At 40.0% G+C, this 17,666-nt stretch overlaps 1 protein-coding gene across 1 annotated transcript in view; it reads left to right on the top strand.

Annotated features, from left to right (window-relative positions):
• Window positions 1–1,606: 1,606 nt before the first annotated feature.
• Window positions 1,607–17,666, top strand: part of HECA (hdc homolog, cell cycle regulator) — a 58,900-nt gene continuing 42,840 nt past the window's right edge. The window contains exon 1 of the mRNA XM_060190373.1: window positions 1,607–2,227. Coding sequence (XP_060046356.1) covers window positions 1,957–2,227 — 271 coding nt within the window. The 5' untranslated portion in view covers window positions 1,607–1,956. The remainder of the gene's footprint in view (window positions 2,228–17,666) is intronic.

Here is a 17,666-nt window from a genome sequence, read left to right as displayed (position 1 = left end):
TATTCTCGCAGTGCCTTTTTCAACAAATCCTGTCCCGACACGTCACTCCTGCAATAATATAATGATGACTAAAATGGATATAATTTATAAAATCACATCAGCTTATATTTTACTGGGGATCCAAACAAGAGGTAAGTACATAGCTGATTTTAATAACATTTGTGCAAGCTCCTGTGATAGGAGGAGTAAAGGGAGAACATGAGTTTAGCTTTAAATTGTCAGAGATATTGAACAGCCATTGTGAGGTCTGATGTTGTACCTGACCCTACAGTTAGTTCAAGAGACACAGGTTTTGCTTTCCTGTGCTTAGAGGACTTTGGCACAGGAAGAAATAGAAATGGAAAAAATAGGCACAAAATGATTTCCGGCCTGTCAATCAGTCTATCTATCATCATCATCTAACTCTATAACTATCAATATGACCCCCCCCCCCAAAGGGTGATTTCCCTGTAATACATATTAGGGGTTAAAAGATGAAATATTTTGCAATTAAGAAGTACAACCAGAAATCGCTCTTTTTTCCAATTGCTGTAGACCCTGCTATGGACTCTGCTGTGAATTCCCAAAGCTGCCAGTTAAAATTCTAGTGAGCATGGAAAGGGTACTCTTTCTTGTGCTTCCTAATTTATTTCTTTACTGAAGAACTTGGATAATTAAAGAATATTACACTATAGGAGGTTAAAACGGTAAATTGTAAGTCAAAACAGTTTTTCCTCTTTAATCCATGGGGGAAGAACTCAATTCGTACATTCAACAAATATGTTAGCTCTTTTTGATAAAATCTACCTACGGCGCTTTCATTTAAGCTACAGGCTAACCGAAAGTAAATAAGTAATCATATACACTTACAACATTAAATAGAGCTAGATGAGGGAAGCAAACGTGCGTTAACTTACAGGAAGATGTCCCTGTGATGTCATCTTGAAGAAGTCGTATGTTTGAGCTGGGGTGTATGGAGCTGATCAAAAAAAAAAAAGAGAGAGAGAATAATAGGACTGCAGAAGAGAACTTGTAAAACTTTCTCCAAGGGTCCCCTGCTCTCATACTGCCTCTCTTACAGGTGTCACCTTCTTCCATCCAAGTACTAACCAGGCCTGACCCTGTTTAGCTTCAGAGATCAGATGAGCTCGGTGTGTTCAGGGTGGTTATGGCTGTAGACTAGGTGTCACCTTCTCATCTCCACCGGATTCACATTGTGGTACCCTGTCTTTTGGGATGGGATGCATTGGATCTACCTTCTCGTGGTGCATCCCGTGAGTACCCATTTATTGGGGAAACTGACGATCCTTCCTAGCCGACTGAGTCCATATGGATCCCAGTCACTTTCAAATCCAGCAACAAGCAGACATCAGGCTCAACCTGACGCTGTTGACTGGCTACGGAAGAAGGGCAAACACTAGAAGAAGAAACCCTGTCTTTCAGGATGTCATAGAATATAGAACAGCAAGATCAGTTTGAAGACCCTCTGGAGCTCCGAAAGCCCGGGAAGGGAACGCTTGGTGACGTCACTGGAAGGTGCCCAGTTTAGAGCGCGGATTGACGCCACGCGGTTTGGCCAGTCAAACCCTGAGGTCACCAGGTGGGCGCGGCCTGGCCGAATCTCTAATGTCGTCACGCGAGGAGGCGGGGCCAGAGCGTGTCAGCGAAGCCGAATCAAAACAAGCCTGAGACCCGCCTTTTCCCTCCCGCTTGCTCGCTCGCCTCGCTCGCGCCAGGGGCTAGGGCGCCCGCGCGGCTGGGAGCCTCCGGTGGCTGTGCGCCGGCTCCAGGAAGCCGGGGAGGGCGCGGCGGCTGGGATGGCGCGGCGCGGGCCGCACGGTTAGACAGACAGTGGAGGAGTCCTCGGCCCGCGCCCTCCATTCTCTCCCTCAGGCGGCGGTTCGCCGCGCCGGGTCGGGAGCGGCCGCACCGCGGGGAGACGCCTTCATTGGCACGGGACACTTGAACGCTCACGAAATGCCTAACCCCAAAAACAGTAAAGGTGGCCGCAAAAACAAACGCGCCAACAGTAGCGGGGACGAGCAGGAAAATGGAGTCGGGGCCCTGGCAGCGGCGGGTGCGGCGGGCGCGGCAGCGGGGGGGACCCTGGCAGCGACGGCCGGCTGCGGAGCGGCGGCGGCGGGGGCGGCGGGCTGCGGGGGTTCGGCGGGCACCGGAGGCGCGGGGACGGGTGCCGCCAACGCCGCGGCCTCGGCGGGGACGGCAGCCGCGGGCGACGCCAAGAACGGTAAGACGGGGACGACGGGGCGAAAGCCAACTTCCTCCCCGACGGGATCGGCGTGGTGGCGGGGCCCGGGCTGGCGCGGGCGAGGCGTGGACAATGCGAGTCGGGAAGCTCCGCACCCCGCCCCTCCGCCCCGCCGCGGCCGTGTCCGCTGGGTGTCCGCAGCGTCGCTCTCGGCGTCCGCGGGCCGCTCACCGGGTAGCGGGCGCCCCGGACTCCGTGCAGCGCTGGGGTGGCGGGTCCTGCTCGCTCTGACCGCGGGTGGTGCCCGGGGTGCCCGTACTAGTGGGTGGGTGCCCGGGTCCGGAGAGAGAGAGAGCGAGGAAGGAAAGAGCTGCCCAAGTGAGGAAAATGATCCGATTGCAAACTTGGGCACCGGCTCATTTTCCTCTGCCCCACCTCGCCTACCCACCCTCTGCCCTCCGCCACCTCTTCAAGTGAAGAAAGAGCTTCCCATCCCAGCATATTGAGGCATGTAGTGTTCATTGTCCCAGGGGACGACAAGGCCCTGAGACATTTCTATTGTGGAGTGTGTGTGTGTGTGTGTGTGTGTGTGTGTGTTGGGTGTTTTTTTTTTTTTTTTTGGTATGTTTGAGGAAGGAAGAGAATCTGAACTTGACTTCCGTTCCCAGCCCGGAGTTAAAAAAAAAAAAAAATCACCCTCTAATTCTCTTGCACAGTTTCAGAAGAAACAGTTTTCTGAAGTGTCTGAATGCTCCTTTTGAGCAGGGACCTAGGTCAACAGTGATAGAAGATGTGACAGGATAGCGAGTTGTCACCACGTGGACACGGTTGTCATTGTATGGTTCTAGGCAAATGCTTTTTATATACACGGGCAGTTTTTCAGAGAAAAGAATAAAGGCATATTTTAATGAAGGGAAATTATTATCTAACTTTGAATTAATAATCCTCAGCTTTTGAAGCCCTTTTGAAGCCGTGTTTTGATGCACACCAGTCACTTTTTACACAAGAGTATCTGCATTTAGAAAAATTGTACCGCTCTGTCAACGTGAGCTGTTGACTTTTTTCAGAAAGATAGGCCCTGTTGGCTGTTTCTCTGCAGTGCTGAAACAGGTAGATTTTTTCCCCCTCTAGAAACAAACTTCATTCATTTGTGAATATTTGATCATACAAATTTTAGCTAGACTGTCTCTTGTCTGCCTAGCTTTAAAGTTTAGTTTGGTATTGATGTGGAAGAGATGAAAGAAAATATACTTCCTAGCTCAGTCATTTAGAGCGTTAGCTTCCTGCAAAGGCCTGTCTTGCTAATTCTCACCTGTAAAGTTGAAAAATAAGAAGTATACCTACTTCATAGGTCCCTTTCTAGGATTATTGTGAAGTTTTTCCTACTCACTTCCATGCTTACTGTTTTAAAACTTACTGCATTTGTAACATGTTTAGGAAAGCTCTTAAAGGAAAGCAGATGATTAGTGAATAACACCATTAAATAAATATTAATCATTAACTTAAAATATTGTATTAAATATTGAAGAATGCAGTGGTAATTAAGAGAAAAGGCTGATGGTGGTCTTGCATTTCTGTTCTGTGATGGTACTTTCCTACTCTCATATATATATATATGTGTGTGTGTGTGTATGTATACATACATATATATATATATATATATATATATATATATGCTTTAAGTTGGCTGTTTCCTTTTCTCTTTCTCTGAAGGATTTGATTAAGATGATGTGAGGAACTTGTTTTCTTAGACTGAATATCTAGTCTATAAAATCAAGTTGCTATTCTTACTGTTGTTGCAAGTTCAGATCTATTTAGCATATATATATGTGTATATATATCTATATGAAACGGTATATTTCTGATTTAGGGATTGTTTTATTAAGGGAAGGAAGAAATGGCTAATTATTGCCATAGTAGGGTTACTGAAAATAAAAATTGAAATTGAGTAGTCAGTTGAATTTTTCGATGCTTTTTTCGAAGTTCTTGGTTTTGATACGGTGTGATGTCTCAGTGAATGGTTCTTCTTAATTTGAAGAACCTCTCACTGCACTGCAGTTGATAACTAAGATAGCCTGTGTGAAAATTGGTAATTAAGGAGGTTGAAGTTTTTTTTTTTTTTGTCATTTAAAGCTGTGTTTTAAAAGAAAGATGACTGGTGAGTTTCTAAAGAGAGCAGACAGCAGATGTGTAAATGCTTAAAATCACTCTTTTAATATAAAGTGACATTACTTGGATTATTGTGTTTCTAAGGATATCTCAACACTTAAAAAGGTTTATTTATTTCATATCTGATAGTTTTATATGAGATAGAAAAAGAGACCAGAGCACCATTCTAGATTAACACAGGGGTCTCAGGCATGTATGTCTGTCCTGAGTTCTGCCAGCTGAGCTATCTCCCTGGCTACAAAATATTTCAACTTTTTACTTAACTGTGACATTAGATCTTACAGTTATGAATGTAACAAATCAAATAATTTATCCCAAAGATACAATAATGTAGTCATTAAACCTTAAGATGGTGTTTTCAGTGTTCAGTTGGTTGTGATAGACATCTGCAAGTATGCCAACTTTTATGACTTCACTTAAAGTTAATAGTATTTGTAGTTGTTGAGGAATTATAGAATGGTTTTTATGTCTTACAATTGTTGGGCAATATGATCACTAGGGCAGGATAAAGTTAGATGTTAGTTGTTTACTGTTTGTCAGAGGGTATAAATAACTTCCAGAAAAGAAAAGTTGAGCTGGTTGTACTTGTGTATCATAAGTAAGTTGAATATTAATTTTAGGGACCTTGAACTACTAATAAGAAATTTATATCTGGGCCGATAAAATAGCTCACTTGGATAGTGTGCGGTTTTGCCAATTGCATGACTAAGATATAAGCATAGCCCTTACCACATTGAAAGAAACTTTAATGCTGTGCTCCCTCCCCCCCATTTTATTCTTTCTGTTTGGAAGCAGTCAACCTGGAACAGTGAAAATCTGGAGACAACTCCTCCAACCCAGCCATTTCTGCATTTAAAGTTTCTAGTTTATGAAGGCTTTTTTCAGGGATCCGAGTAAAAGATTAGGAAGCATGAGGAAGCACTGTCTTCTTCCTGCAGAGTAAACATCTGTCTGCACATATTGTTGCACTTTGATTGTAGTCAGGAAAGATTTGCCAATTATTATTTTTAGGATTTAGTAATCATGCAGTAGATTATTACTATGTAGTTTCATTCTGGAGTTCTGGTCCCATTAGATCTCCACTGTTTTTCTTCAGGTCTAAAAATATGAGCCCTTGATTATAGAGTATCTAGGTTTCAATGGGCCTGGATCCCAAGTCCCTTTATAAATGACTGTTTTATGGAGGGCCATGGTTTACCACCCTGATTACCATGAAAACCTCTGGACTGCTAAACCTGCCATGATTTAAATTAACAGTTCTTATGGAGTTTAGATTACATAGTGATTGACTGTTCATTAGGTAGACTGAGATTTTACATCCTGGCTCCTCAGAGAATATTTGTAATAACATCTTGGTCAAGTCATTTAACTTCTCTGAGCCGTATAGTAAGATATGTTTTATCTATTACAGTTATCTACTTAATATTGTAATGTATAGATATGGTTATATACATACACAGTACTTGATTTATAATAAAACCTGAGAGTTAGCTGTTTTTATAAGAGCTTAAAAAATTGATTTTAATATGGAGATTAACTTATAGGAGGTTTGTTGGGAGTGCTCTTGGCATAATTATTAGTGTGGGAAGTGAGGGATATAAGATGGGGTAGAGGGAGAAGTTAAACTGTGATGTAGTTATAACTGAGAGCACCCCAGTTATCACTTGAGGAATAAAGTTTGGGCCTTTGGCATGGCCCCTGCTCATTGAATAGTCATATTGACATGACTGTCCCCAGGATCAGGTTGTGATTGGGAAGTGGTGTGTATTTAGCTGGAGAATTTCTGTGGAAGGGACTCAGTGAGAGTTTAGACTGCCAGTGAAGAAGTGCTTTTAATATTGTAGCACTATCTTACAACTGTGTGTATGTGTGTGTTTGGGGAGGGGTTCTGGGGATCAAACACTAGCATTGTTTTGATGAAAAAGTGTGTTCTAAATTCCACACAGTTGTTTACAAATACATTTTTGGAGCACCATTTGTTTCCTATGAACAAGAATTTTGTTTTTCTGCATACTTAGGGCACTGAACACACTTTTAAAATATAACCCCAGGTTTGTAGTATATTTTAAATAGTTTCTCTTTTTAGGTGCTTAATTCCTACTACATTTAAGTTACATATCCATCAGAAGGAAAATGAAGAGTGTGTGCCTGCTGTTTATTTTCAAATCAAGGAATATTTATTGAGGGTCTAAGGTATGTGGAACACCATTATTCTCTTGGAAGACATTTTCTCTCCTTATTCGTAGCCACCTTTGTCAGGTCTTTAAAAATGCCTGATACTTTTGAATGTTTTCTTTTGAAATCCACAGTTATAATGGGGATTGGTAGAAAATATTGCTGCATTTATCAGAAAATAATCTTATGCATTATATGAATAGTAGTGTGAACTAGTCTGTGGTATGCTGATGGTGTTCTGTACAGTTCTTTTTCTTGTGAAAGAAGCTGAGCTTAAGTTCTAGAAACTAAACCTTCAATATCAGATTTTCTACAAGCCCAAGAATACATATATATCTTTTTAGAAAATTGAAGATAGGAGATAAAACCGAGGAATCTTCTGCTATGAACAATTTATAGAACTTGAGGATATCTTAAGGAAGACTTTAGGAAAAAAAATATTTCCTGATTGATTTTAATCATCAACTCATTGATATTTAAAGGGTTTGATATAACTAAAATATTTTTTTGTTTCATTATTTTGTCAGTAGTAAAGTGGGAATTGCATAAAATTAAAAAATTAAATGAAAAATTAAGAAGATAAAATTTTCTTTGATTTTTCTAGGCATATAGATGCCACCATTGTTAACAATTTGATATGTATTCTTGTAGCTTTTTGTAACCTTTAGTAGACTTATAAAAGTACATGTACTTTTTTTTTTTTTTTTAAAAGAGCAACATATTTTCTTCTTTTACATGTGCGGTATTTTGTGGACACTTTAGCAGAGCAATAAATATACTGGTATATCACCATTTTATGGTAGTGTTTTATCACTTGATTTTTATTTAGTTGTGTTTTTACTGACTTAAAATTGCTGTGTAATACTATAAAATGTGGGGTATATAGCATTATACTTCTAGATATGTATAGGGCTCACTATACCTGCAAATTTCCAGTACCATTTCACCAAAAGACTCTTCAACCTATGTTTCTACCCACTTTGCTCCAATCAGTACTGTAGTTTTGACTTAGTCTGAGTGTTAGTTTTTTTGTGCCAGTATGTTTGTTTTAGATATTTATATTCTATATATGCATGAAACAATGCACTCATGCTCTTAATTTCTTAATTTGCTCAGTTTCTTAATTTCTCTTAACATGAATACAAATCCCTTCCATTTTATTCCAAAAGACAGTTTGACCTTTTTAGTGGAAGCGTAGTATGAGCCATAGCAACTGGTGATAGCAAAAATCAAAGTATACCTTTGAAAATTCTGTCTGCATCTTTGGTAATCTTAACAAATAAGATAATTTTTTTTTTTAAGTTTTAAAAATCATGGGGTTTTAACAAACTTGGTTACAAACCTAGATACCACATCTTACTGGTAAAGTGACTTTGGAACAAGTTATTTGACCTTTCTGAGCCTCCATTTTCCTAAATAACAGTGCTTTTAGGTCCCCCCCCACCTTTGTTTTTAAGATTTATTTATTTTGTAAGAGAGATACTAGAGCACTACTCAGCTCTGGCATATGGTGCTCCTAGAGACTTCTGGACAAATCTGGTATACAATTTCCCTAACCCTATTGTGTTTTTGAAAATTAAGAAAAAATATATGTGAAAGATCTTAGCACAGGGCCTGGCAGAACAGAGCACTATTAATGTTAGCTTTTATGATTTATTCAACCTTATACAATATAAAATTTGTGAACTACTATTCTCTTACGACATTGAGAGACAAATGATGTTAAGGGTTTATGGATATCAATACAGAAAAAGATTGTACAGGAATTTGCCTTTTTTTTTTTTCTTTCTGTTTCTGTTGCTAGGGCTTCACTGAGCCGTGTAGCTGTGTGATCCCGGCTACTTGGGCAAAATTTTAATTTTTTTCCTCAGATAGTGATACGTGGGGAAGGGGGGATTCGGGGAGAGACAGAGATAAAGAGAGGGGGGAGAGAGACACCATAGCACTGTTCTATTATTCATGGAGATCCCTCTTTCATGGTGCTGTCATGTGATGGCTGGGGCCTTGAACTCAGGCCCTTGTACACAGTGAAATGTGTGCTTTCCCTTGTGAGCTATCACCTGAACCCAGAAATCTTTTTCTTATTGAGGTAACATTGGTTTGTTTGTTTATTTATTTACTTGCCTCCAGGGTTATTGCTGGGGCTTGGTGCCTGCCCCATGAATCCACTGCTCCTGGAGGCCATTCCCCCCCCCCTTTGTTGCCCTTGTTGTTGTAGCCTTGTTGTGGTTATTATTATTGTCATTGAAGTCGTTCTTTGTTGGATAGGACAGAGAGAAATCGAGAAAGGAGGGGAAGACAGAGAGGGGAAAAGAAAGATAGACACTACAGACCTGCTTCACCGCCTGTGAAGCGACCCCCGTAGGTAGGGAGCTGGGGGCTCAAACCGGGATCCTTATGCTGGTCCTTGCGCTTCGCGCCACGTGCACTTAACCCGCTGTGCTGCCTATTTATTTTTTGATTTACAAAATCACATGTCAGCAGGGGTATAATTCCATACTGTTCCCATCACCAAAGTTCTGAATCCCCAGTCCTTCCATTGTAAGACATAGCACTTCTCCTAAGGTTGCAGATGGGTCAACTGTCATCTCTACAACTATCTGTCTACATTTGCACATAATTCCAGGTCCCATCCATTCTTCCCTCTCAAGCCACACATAGCCATATTACTACATTCAATCTCAATGTCTCTTTTTCCTTCTTTCTCTCTAAATCCTGATGGAGCTGGAGTTCAGAGCCCTCTTATCCTCTTTCCCCTATCACTTCTCCCCCACTGGGAGTCTGGATCAGAATTGTTTTGGGGGAGCAGAAGGTAGGAGTTCTGGCTTCTGTAATTGCTTCTCTTTCTAACTGGTATGTGCATAGGGGAATGGCACAGATTTTTGTACATTAATTTTGCAGCCTGCCACTTTACTGTTTTTCTTGATAATTTTCCAGGAGTTCCCTTCTTGATTCTTTCATATTTTCCATGTATACTATTATAGGACTTAGGGAAAGGAGAGGGTGGAAGGGGGATTGGGACCCTAGTGCTGGATAGTAGAAAAGGACCTAAGTTGGGAGTTGAGAGTTTTACATCCACATATCATGGGGAGATGATAAATTTTACCCATCTGTTAACAACTGTACTTTAAACCATTAACCTCTAATAAAATGTTGAAAACAAGGCAGAGGGAACTGCAGAAGAGCCCTTAGTGTTGGTTGTTGCAAGAGATATTGTGACTAGTTTGAGGTCAGTAGTGTTCGTACCAGAGCCTGGAAAGGGACTGGAACCAAACTATTAAATCTGTATTTTTAATAAACACTTTTAAAATGTTTTACTTTCTTTATTTTGGATAGAGGCAGAGAGAAATTGGGGAGTGTGGGGGGAAGGGAGAGGGAGAGAGGCAGACACCTATATTACTGTTTCACTGCCAATGAAGTTTCCCATCCTGCAGGTGGGGATCAGGGGCATGAATGTTGGGTTCTTGCACACTGTAATGCACTCTCTACAGGACATACCACCACCTGGCTCTTAAATCTGTATGTTTTGTTTTGTAACTAGTGAAAACTAACCCTTAGATTTCTAAGAGGAGACACAGTCAGTTGAGTCTGCAAAAGGGATAATCATAAATTGTTGACAGATAAGTTTATAAAGACAAGCTTATATTGTATGTATATTTTTTCTTTCAAACCACTTTATTGGAGAGATAATGGTTTACAATGCATTTGTTAAGACATGGATACAATTTCTCTTTTTTTAAGTTTGTTTTCCCCTTTCTAAATTAACTTTATTTATTTATTGGATAGAGACAGCCATAAATCGAAAGTGACAGAGAGACACCTGCAGCCCCACTTCACCACTTGCAAAGCTTTCACCCTGCAGGTAGGGTCTGAGGGCTTGAACCTGGGTCCTTGTGCACTGTAATGTGTGCTCAATCAGGTGTGCCACCACCTGGCTCCACATAGGTACAATTTCTCATCTCCCCATGGTAGGTGTCTTCAAAAACACTTTCACCACCTGTGTTGTATATTTTTATCAGAATAGACATCTTATGGCAAATTTTCTTTTCATTCAGCTGGGAAAGAACTGGACAGCCAACCTGCTGCAAACCCTCAGGATTTTTCATTAAATCCATGGGCACATAGCACACACTTTTTTTCTGCATAGTGTCTCAGCACTCATGGCTGGTATGTGGAAAGTCTGTCTTAATTTTGGGCACTGGCATCCATGTGCTTTCTGAGACTAGGGAGGTTAACTAATTGAGGTTAACTTCAGTGAACCTAGTGCCAAGGGAGGGCTTGGGGCTATCTCAGCAGAAAGAATTTTCTCTGGAGTAAAGGAGGCTTGTTCCTATGGTTTATTTTTCATGACTTGTAAAAAGAACATATCTTGGTATCAAGTTGAACTAGTTATCTTGGCTTGTCACTTTTATTGTTTAAATAAGTTTTTCAAATAAACTAGTGCTTTATTGTTCTGTATAGTGTGTGTGTGTGTGTGTGTGTGTGTGTGTGTGTGTGTGTGAATTTTGTGTTTCCAGAAAATTTCCATTTCTCAGTATTTGGTGATGTGGAAGCTTATTTTGATCAGCTGGTTGTTTCGCTTGATTATAACTTGAAGTTTTTATAAACTGACAAAAAGTGAGTAGTGTTTCTAATACTTAGTAATTATATGTTCCAAATTACCAAGTAAGAAAGGAAAACAGATAGTTTCTGCTAGACTGTACTAATGTGCATAATGCTTGAAAACAATCTTAAGAGTTAGAAGCAGTAAAGACATTAAGAGGAAGTTTAAAGGAGAGAGGAAGGCTTCAAAGAGGAAGTGTTAAATGTTAATCATGTGTTTGCTTAGACTGCATAGTAGTCTCCAAAAAGAAAGTGAGCATGTTTTTCAGGTGTACTGTTTCGTTTCTTATATTTATTTTGGAAAAGGCACTCACTAACGGTGGAGTGTGAACTTATCTTTGGAAGTGAGAAAAAGCAAGATTCCAAGTTCCACAAAGAGCAGAAAATGCATTCAGTAAAGGAAAAAATAAGATACCCAGAGAAACTATACTAATATTAAAAAATTTAGCTATATACTCTTGAGAAAGGAAGGGTAGGCAGGAAGTAGGTCTTTTATCATGTGTACTTTTAGCATAGTGTACTTCATAGATTTAAATTGTCATAGAAAAAAAATCCCTCTATCCTCTTAGGTAGTGTTTGGGGGCCTGCAAATTAAACTGACAACTTGAAAGGATAAAAGACAGATGTGATTTAAAGGGGTAGTTAGAACTTCTGGCTTATGTACTATCTTTTTTTTTTTTTTTTCCCTCCTCCAGGGTTATTGCTGGGCTCGGTGCCTGCACCATGAATCCACCGCTCCTGGAGGCCATTTTTTCCCCCCTTTTGTTGCCCTTGTTGTAGCTTCGTTGTGGTTATTATTATTGCCCTTGTTGACGTAATTCGTTGTTGGATAGGACAGAGAGAAATGGAGAGAGGAGGGGAAGACAGAGAAGGGGAGAGAAAGATAGACACCTGCAGACCTGCTTCACCGCCTGTGAAGCGACTCCCCTGTAGTGGGGACCCGGGGGCTCGAACCGGGATCCTTACGCCGGTCCCTGCGCTTTGCGCCACATGCGCTTAACCCACTGCGCCACCGCCCGACCCCCACGTACTATCTAATAAGAGGATTCTTACAGGAAAACAAAATACTTATTATTAGGAGTGGAGTGGGGGGGGAGGGCCACTTACAGGAATATAAGTAACATTTTACTAAGATAAATAACCCATAGAGACTAGATGGGAGATACAAGAGTTCTGTGACTATTTAAGAGTTGTATGGGAATTTCTTTCTTTTTTCATTTAATTAGATAAAAGACAGAGAAATTGAGAGGGAAAAAATGAGAAAAGACACCTGTAGTACTGCTTCACCACTTGTCAAGCTTTCCCCCTGTGGTGGGAATCCAGGGCTTGAACCTAGGTCCCTGAGTATGGTAATATGTTCACTCAACCTGGTGTGCCACAACCCAGCCCCAGATTTTTCTTATATTTAATGATAAGAGTCAGTCTTACCTGCTTGTTGCTAGAGAGGGGATTTAGGATATTAGATATTTGGGGAGGTTCTGCTTTTGGTTGACAAGGCATTTTAGAAACCCTTTAAATGCCTATAGTTCAAAATATTTTTTAGGCTATAGTGGTATATTCTGTACCTCCTCAGAACAAGTCAGACCACCTTAATAATAGTGACCACAGATAGAAAAGCTGTCATAGGGATAAAGAATAGGAATGCTATCAAGGGAGGGGATGGATATAGAGATCTGGTGGTGGGAATTGTGTGGAGTTGTACCCCTCCTATCATACGGTTTTGTTAATGTCTCCTTTTTAAAATAAATAAATAAGAAAAGCTGTCATAATTCAGTATTTCTGGTTTTTTGGGGGAGATTTTTTTGGAGAATTTACTAGAAATAACCTTAGTGCATTAAAAATTTTTTATTTATTATTGAATAGAAACAGAGAAATTGAGAGAGAGGGAGGAGATAGAGAGACACTTGCAGCCGTGCTTCACCACTTGGGAAGCTTCCTCAATACAGGTAGGGACCAGGGGCTTGAACCTGGGTCCTTGTGCACTGTTCTGTGAGTGCTTAACCAGATGTGTCACCACCTGGCCCCAGTGCATTTTTTTTTTTTTTACAAAACAATATGATTATAAGAAAAAACTAGCAGGATGTTAACTTTTTCATATTAGGGATATATTTGCCAAATTTAAAGTATATGATTTTTCATGGGGATAAATATATGCTTGATGATACTTTAAATCATGTTCCTTCAAGTTATAAAAGCATCTCAGGAGTCTTTCAACATGAATGTTGAACCTGAATTACAAACCTATTTTAGGTATTTAAGTGGGCATTCTGGTATGTTGAACTGTATTAGAATGTAGCTTCTACTAAGATGACATGGTTCTTGTTATCAAAGCTCAACGTCTGGAAAGAAATAGAAACCAGGAAATTTACAGTCTCAGGTTTTTTTCTATTTTTGATTGGCAGCAGGTGCAATCTGTAATTTGAGAGGCTGTGCCTGGGATGCTTGGTGACTGGTGTTAATGAACAGACAGTGCTGTCAGAAGCCTCAGTGAAATCTGGCACTGAGAAACAGGAAGCTCCTTTCAGTGGTAGATGCAGAAACACATTTGACACATGGGGCAGCTCCAAAATTCTCCCAGATGGTTTCCAGCTACTCAGATCTGCATAGCTTACCAGTTGTTGCAGTATTAAGCCTATAGTGTTAAAATTTAGCTGTATTAGGCATCTAATTTTAGAAATGTAGATGATGCAGTGCAGAAGCAAATTAGGTAAGGGATTTCTAAATAATGGGTGTGTTGGTGCCTATAGAATCCACAGAAATGAGGAGTAGCTGCTGTCAGTGACAGGAACAATACTACTACAATAATTCTTTACTGGGTATTTAGTGGGAGCCTGATAATTATGCTCAGAATCTGCAGTTTGTTTTTGAGTATGAGGGCACTGAGAGCTCAGAGTTAGCTTCCTTCCTTCCTTCCTTCCTTCTTTCCTTCCTTCCTCCTTTCGTTCCTTCCCTCCCTTTCTTTCTTCCTTTCTTTCTTCCTTTCTTTCTTCCTTTCTTTCTTTCTTTCTTTCTTTCTTTCTTTCTTTCTTTCTTTCTTTCTTTCTTTCTTTCTTTCTTTCTTTCTTTTTCCTTCTTTTTTTCTTTCTCCAGAAAAGGAGTTGTGCTGATCCACTGCTGCAATTATATACTGCAGGATACTGAATTGATTTTGATGACAGGTACACATGTGCGTATGTATAATGGACGTATTTTAAGGTAGAAACTTAAATTCAGTGTAAAATATTTAGAAACAACTAGGACAATTGGCAGAATATCTTAGTTGGATTGTGTGCTGCTTTGCTATATGTGCCACCCAGGTTTGGTCCTGACCCCCACCACAGTGAGGGAAGCTTTAGTGTGGGTTGTGGTTTCTTTCCTCTCTTTCTGCCTACTTGCTTCACTCCTTCCTTCTGAAAAAGTTAAAAAAAACAAAGGAACAGGTATCAAGAGTATCATTGTGATACTTGAACTGAAATTAAATTTATAAAACAGGAAAAGTCTTAACCAAGGAAAGGAGAATGTAGATTCTCCTTTTAAAAGACAGAAATCCTAGACAACAGATTGAGATCACTGTTACAAGGCATTCAGTTTTTTAAAAAATTATTTTCCCTTTTGTTGCTCTTGTTGTCTTCTATTGTTGTTGTAGTTATTATTGTTGTTATTGATGTTGTCGTTGTTAGGACAGAGAGAAGTGGAGAGAGGAGGGAAAGACAGAGTGGGGGAGAGAAAGACAGCTGCAGACCTGCTTCACTGCCTGTGAAGTGACTCCCCTGCAGGTGGGGAGCCAGGGCTCTACCAGAATCCTTATGCCAGTCCTTGCGCTTTGCGTCACATGCGCTTAACCCACTGTGCTACCGCCCTACTCCCATGACATTCAGTTAAAAATTTTTTTTTCTTTTTATTTATTTTCCCTTTTGTTGCCCTTTTTTTACTGTTATAGTTATTATTGTTGTAGTTATTGATGTTGTCGTTGTTGTTTAATAGGACAGAGAGAAATGGAGAGAGGAGATGACAGAGGGAGAAAGACACCTGCAGACCTGTTTCACCGCCTGTGAAGCGACTCCCCTGCAGGTGGGGAGATGGGGGCTTGAACTGGGATCCTTAAGCTGATCCTTGCGCTTTGCACCACGTGCGCTTAACCCACTGAGCTACTGCCTGACTCCCGGTATTCAGTTTTTAAGGCTTTGATATGCATTGCCAACTGAGATTGCTGGACGGGTTCAACTGTCTTTCCATTAACACTGGAATAGAGCGCTCCTTTCTTTACATGTCTCAACATAAATTTGATAACCATTTTCATTTTTTTAAGCCAGAGAGGTGGGAAAATCACATTTCATTGTTATTTTTATTAGTATTTTCTGGCTTTACAGTGAGTGAATGTCTTTTAATACATATACTACTCATTTGTATATTGTTCTTCCTTTTGTGCTTTTTGTCCATTTTAGTAGTGGAGTTATTTGTGTAACTGATTTGCACAATCTATATATTCAGGTTACTTTTTCTTTTTGTTTTAGAGCAATGCTCAGCTCTGGCTTATGGTGTGAGGGATTGAACGTGGGACTTTGAAACCTCAGAAATGAGAGTCTCTTTGCATAGCCATTAGTCTATTTTACCCCCACCCCTCAAGTTGCTTTTTGATGTGCTTTTTTTTTTTAATTACTTGCCTTTTCATCTTGTTTATGGTGGCTTTTTTTTTTTTTTTTTTGTTAAAGATGTTATAATTTTGTGTTACTGTGGAGTTCCACACAGAGATAGAAGCTAAAGAGAGTTGGAGAAGTCTGAAATTACTTTAAAAAGGGATACACATTTTTATGTTTTTTAAAGAAAGATTTGTTTAGAGAGAGAACAGTGCACTGCTTAGCTGTGACATGAAGAGGTGCTGAGGACTGGACCTACCACCTCTGGGGCTCCAGTCATGTGAATTCTGTATTTTAACAGACTCAGCTAGCTCCCTGACCCTGTCTGTGAAATTATTTGTAAGAGAAGGGGTTTGGATATGTCATAAAATAAGTGACTAGGCTCACTTGGTTATCACCACACAGTAATATTGTTATATTAGTTGTCAGGATGGACTTTTCTGACGACTCAGTATTTATGAGGCTCAGTTTCCTTTTTGTCTTTAATTTGTGAGGCTCTGTTTCACAGAATTGCTTACAACTGCTGCCCTCCCTGACCTTCTGCTACTTACTTGGCTCTTCTAACCAGCTGCTATGACAGCTGAGTCCCAGTGCCCAACACCTGTCACTTCTTGCACATTTCTAAATTCTCCTGCAATTTTTATTCTAGTTTAAGTAGGATCTTGAAATTTGTAGGTAAAGATTCATTACTTTCTTATCCCTTTTCTCAACAATTGAGGCCTCTTATGGCTAAATTTTGAGTTTTAATTTCCTTGTAATAACAAATGCTGAATCATAATAAAGCTCTTTTTTTTTTCTTTCTGGAACTTGAAGTTGGATTTTTATTTTTTTATTATACTTATTTATTGGATAGAGGCAGTCAGAAATTCAGAGAAAGGGGGAGATAGAGATCGGGAGAGACAGAGAGACACCTGCAGCTTCACCACCTACAGGTGGGGACCAGGGGCTTGAACCTGGATCCTTGTGCATTGTAATATGTGCGCTCAGCCAGGTGCGCCACCACCCAAACCCAAGTTGGATTTTTATATTAATAAAGCGAGAATGAAGCACTCAGTTTAAGTAAAAGTTTACTTACATGTGTTGTAGCATGCTGAATCATATGCTTCACAAATGTTTGTGATTTGGAAGAAGTTCCTACAATCATTTCTAGTCCTAAATACGAGATTTGAGAGACACAGATCATGAGCAGTTTGAAATCTGTCCTTTTGAATGTCAGTGAACCATTTTGAGCTCAAGTTTTTCTAATCTGCTGAATATGAGGATAACAGTTTATTTGTCACTATGTTTTTGCTAAATTTTTTCTTTTACATTTTATTGAGGGGTTAATAGTTTATAGTACAGTTGTTGATATGTGAGTACCATTCCTCATCTCTCCACAATAGGTATTTACAAAACATTCTTGCCCCCACTTTGTTAATAAATTATAGAACTGTTTGGAAAAACTAGAAACCATGACATGATTTGGGGTTTTTATTATTTTCTATTGATAATTTTGGAATTTTGGGTCTCTGTTACGTATCAGCTTATTCTAATTTAGGGACCTAGGACAGAGCTTATAGTGAAAGCTTGTATATCATTATTGAGGAAGGGACATTTTTTAGTTTCTCTGTAAATTCAGATTTGGCAGCTTTTTTAAAGAGGATTTTCAAAATCCCCTAGAACCTGAACTGTTCACCACTTGGTCTCAGGATAGTCTCAGTGAGAACACTCCTGTGAGCTCTTCCAGAATTACTACAAAAGCCCTTCCTCTTCCTCCTCCTTTTTTGTTACTGATTGGGCTTCACTGCTCTAGGCCAACTTTTTTAGCTAGAGAGAGACTGGGGGTATGGTGGGGAAGAAGACATCACAGCACCAAAATTTCCCCCAGTGCCATAGAGACTGTGACTTAAACCTGGGTCTCGCATGGTTAAAGCAAA

This window comes from Erinaceus europaeus, chromosome 4 (genome assembly GCF_950295315.1).
Source record: "Erinaceus europaeus chromosome 4, mEriEur2.1, whole genome shotgun sequence".
NCBI classification, from domain to species: Eukaryota; Metazoa; Chordata; class Mammalia; order Eulipotyphla; family Erinaceidae; genus Erinaceus; species Erinaceus europaeus.
Note: the sequence above shows the minus strand (reverse complement) of the source record. Positions and strands in the feature narration are given on the sequence as shown.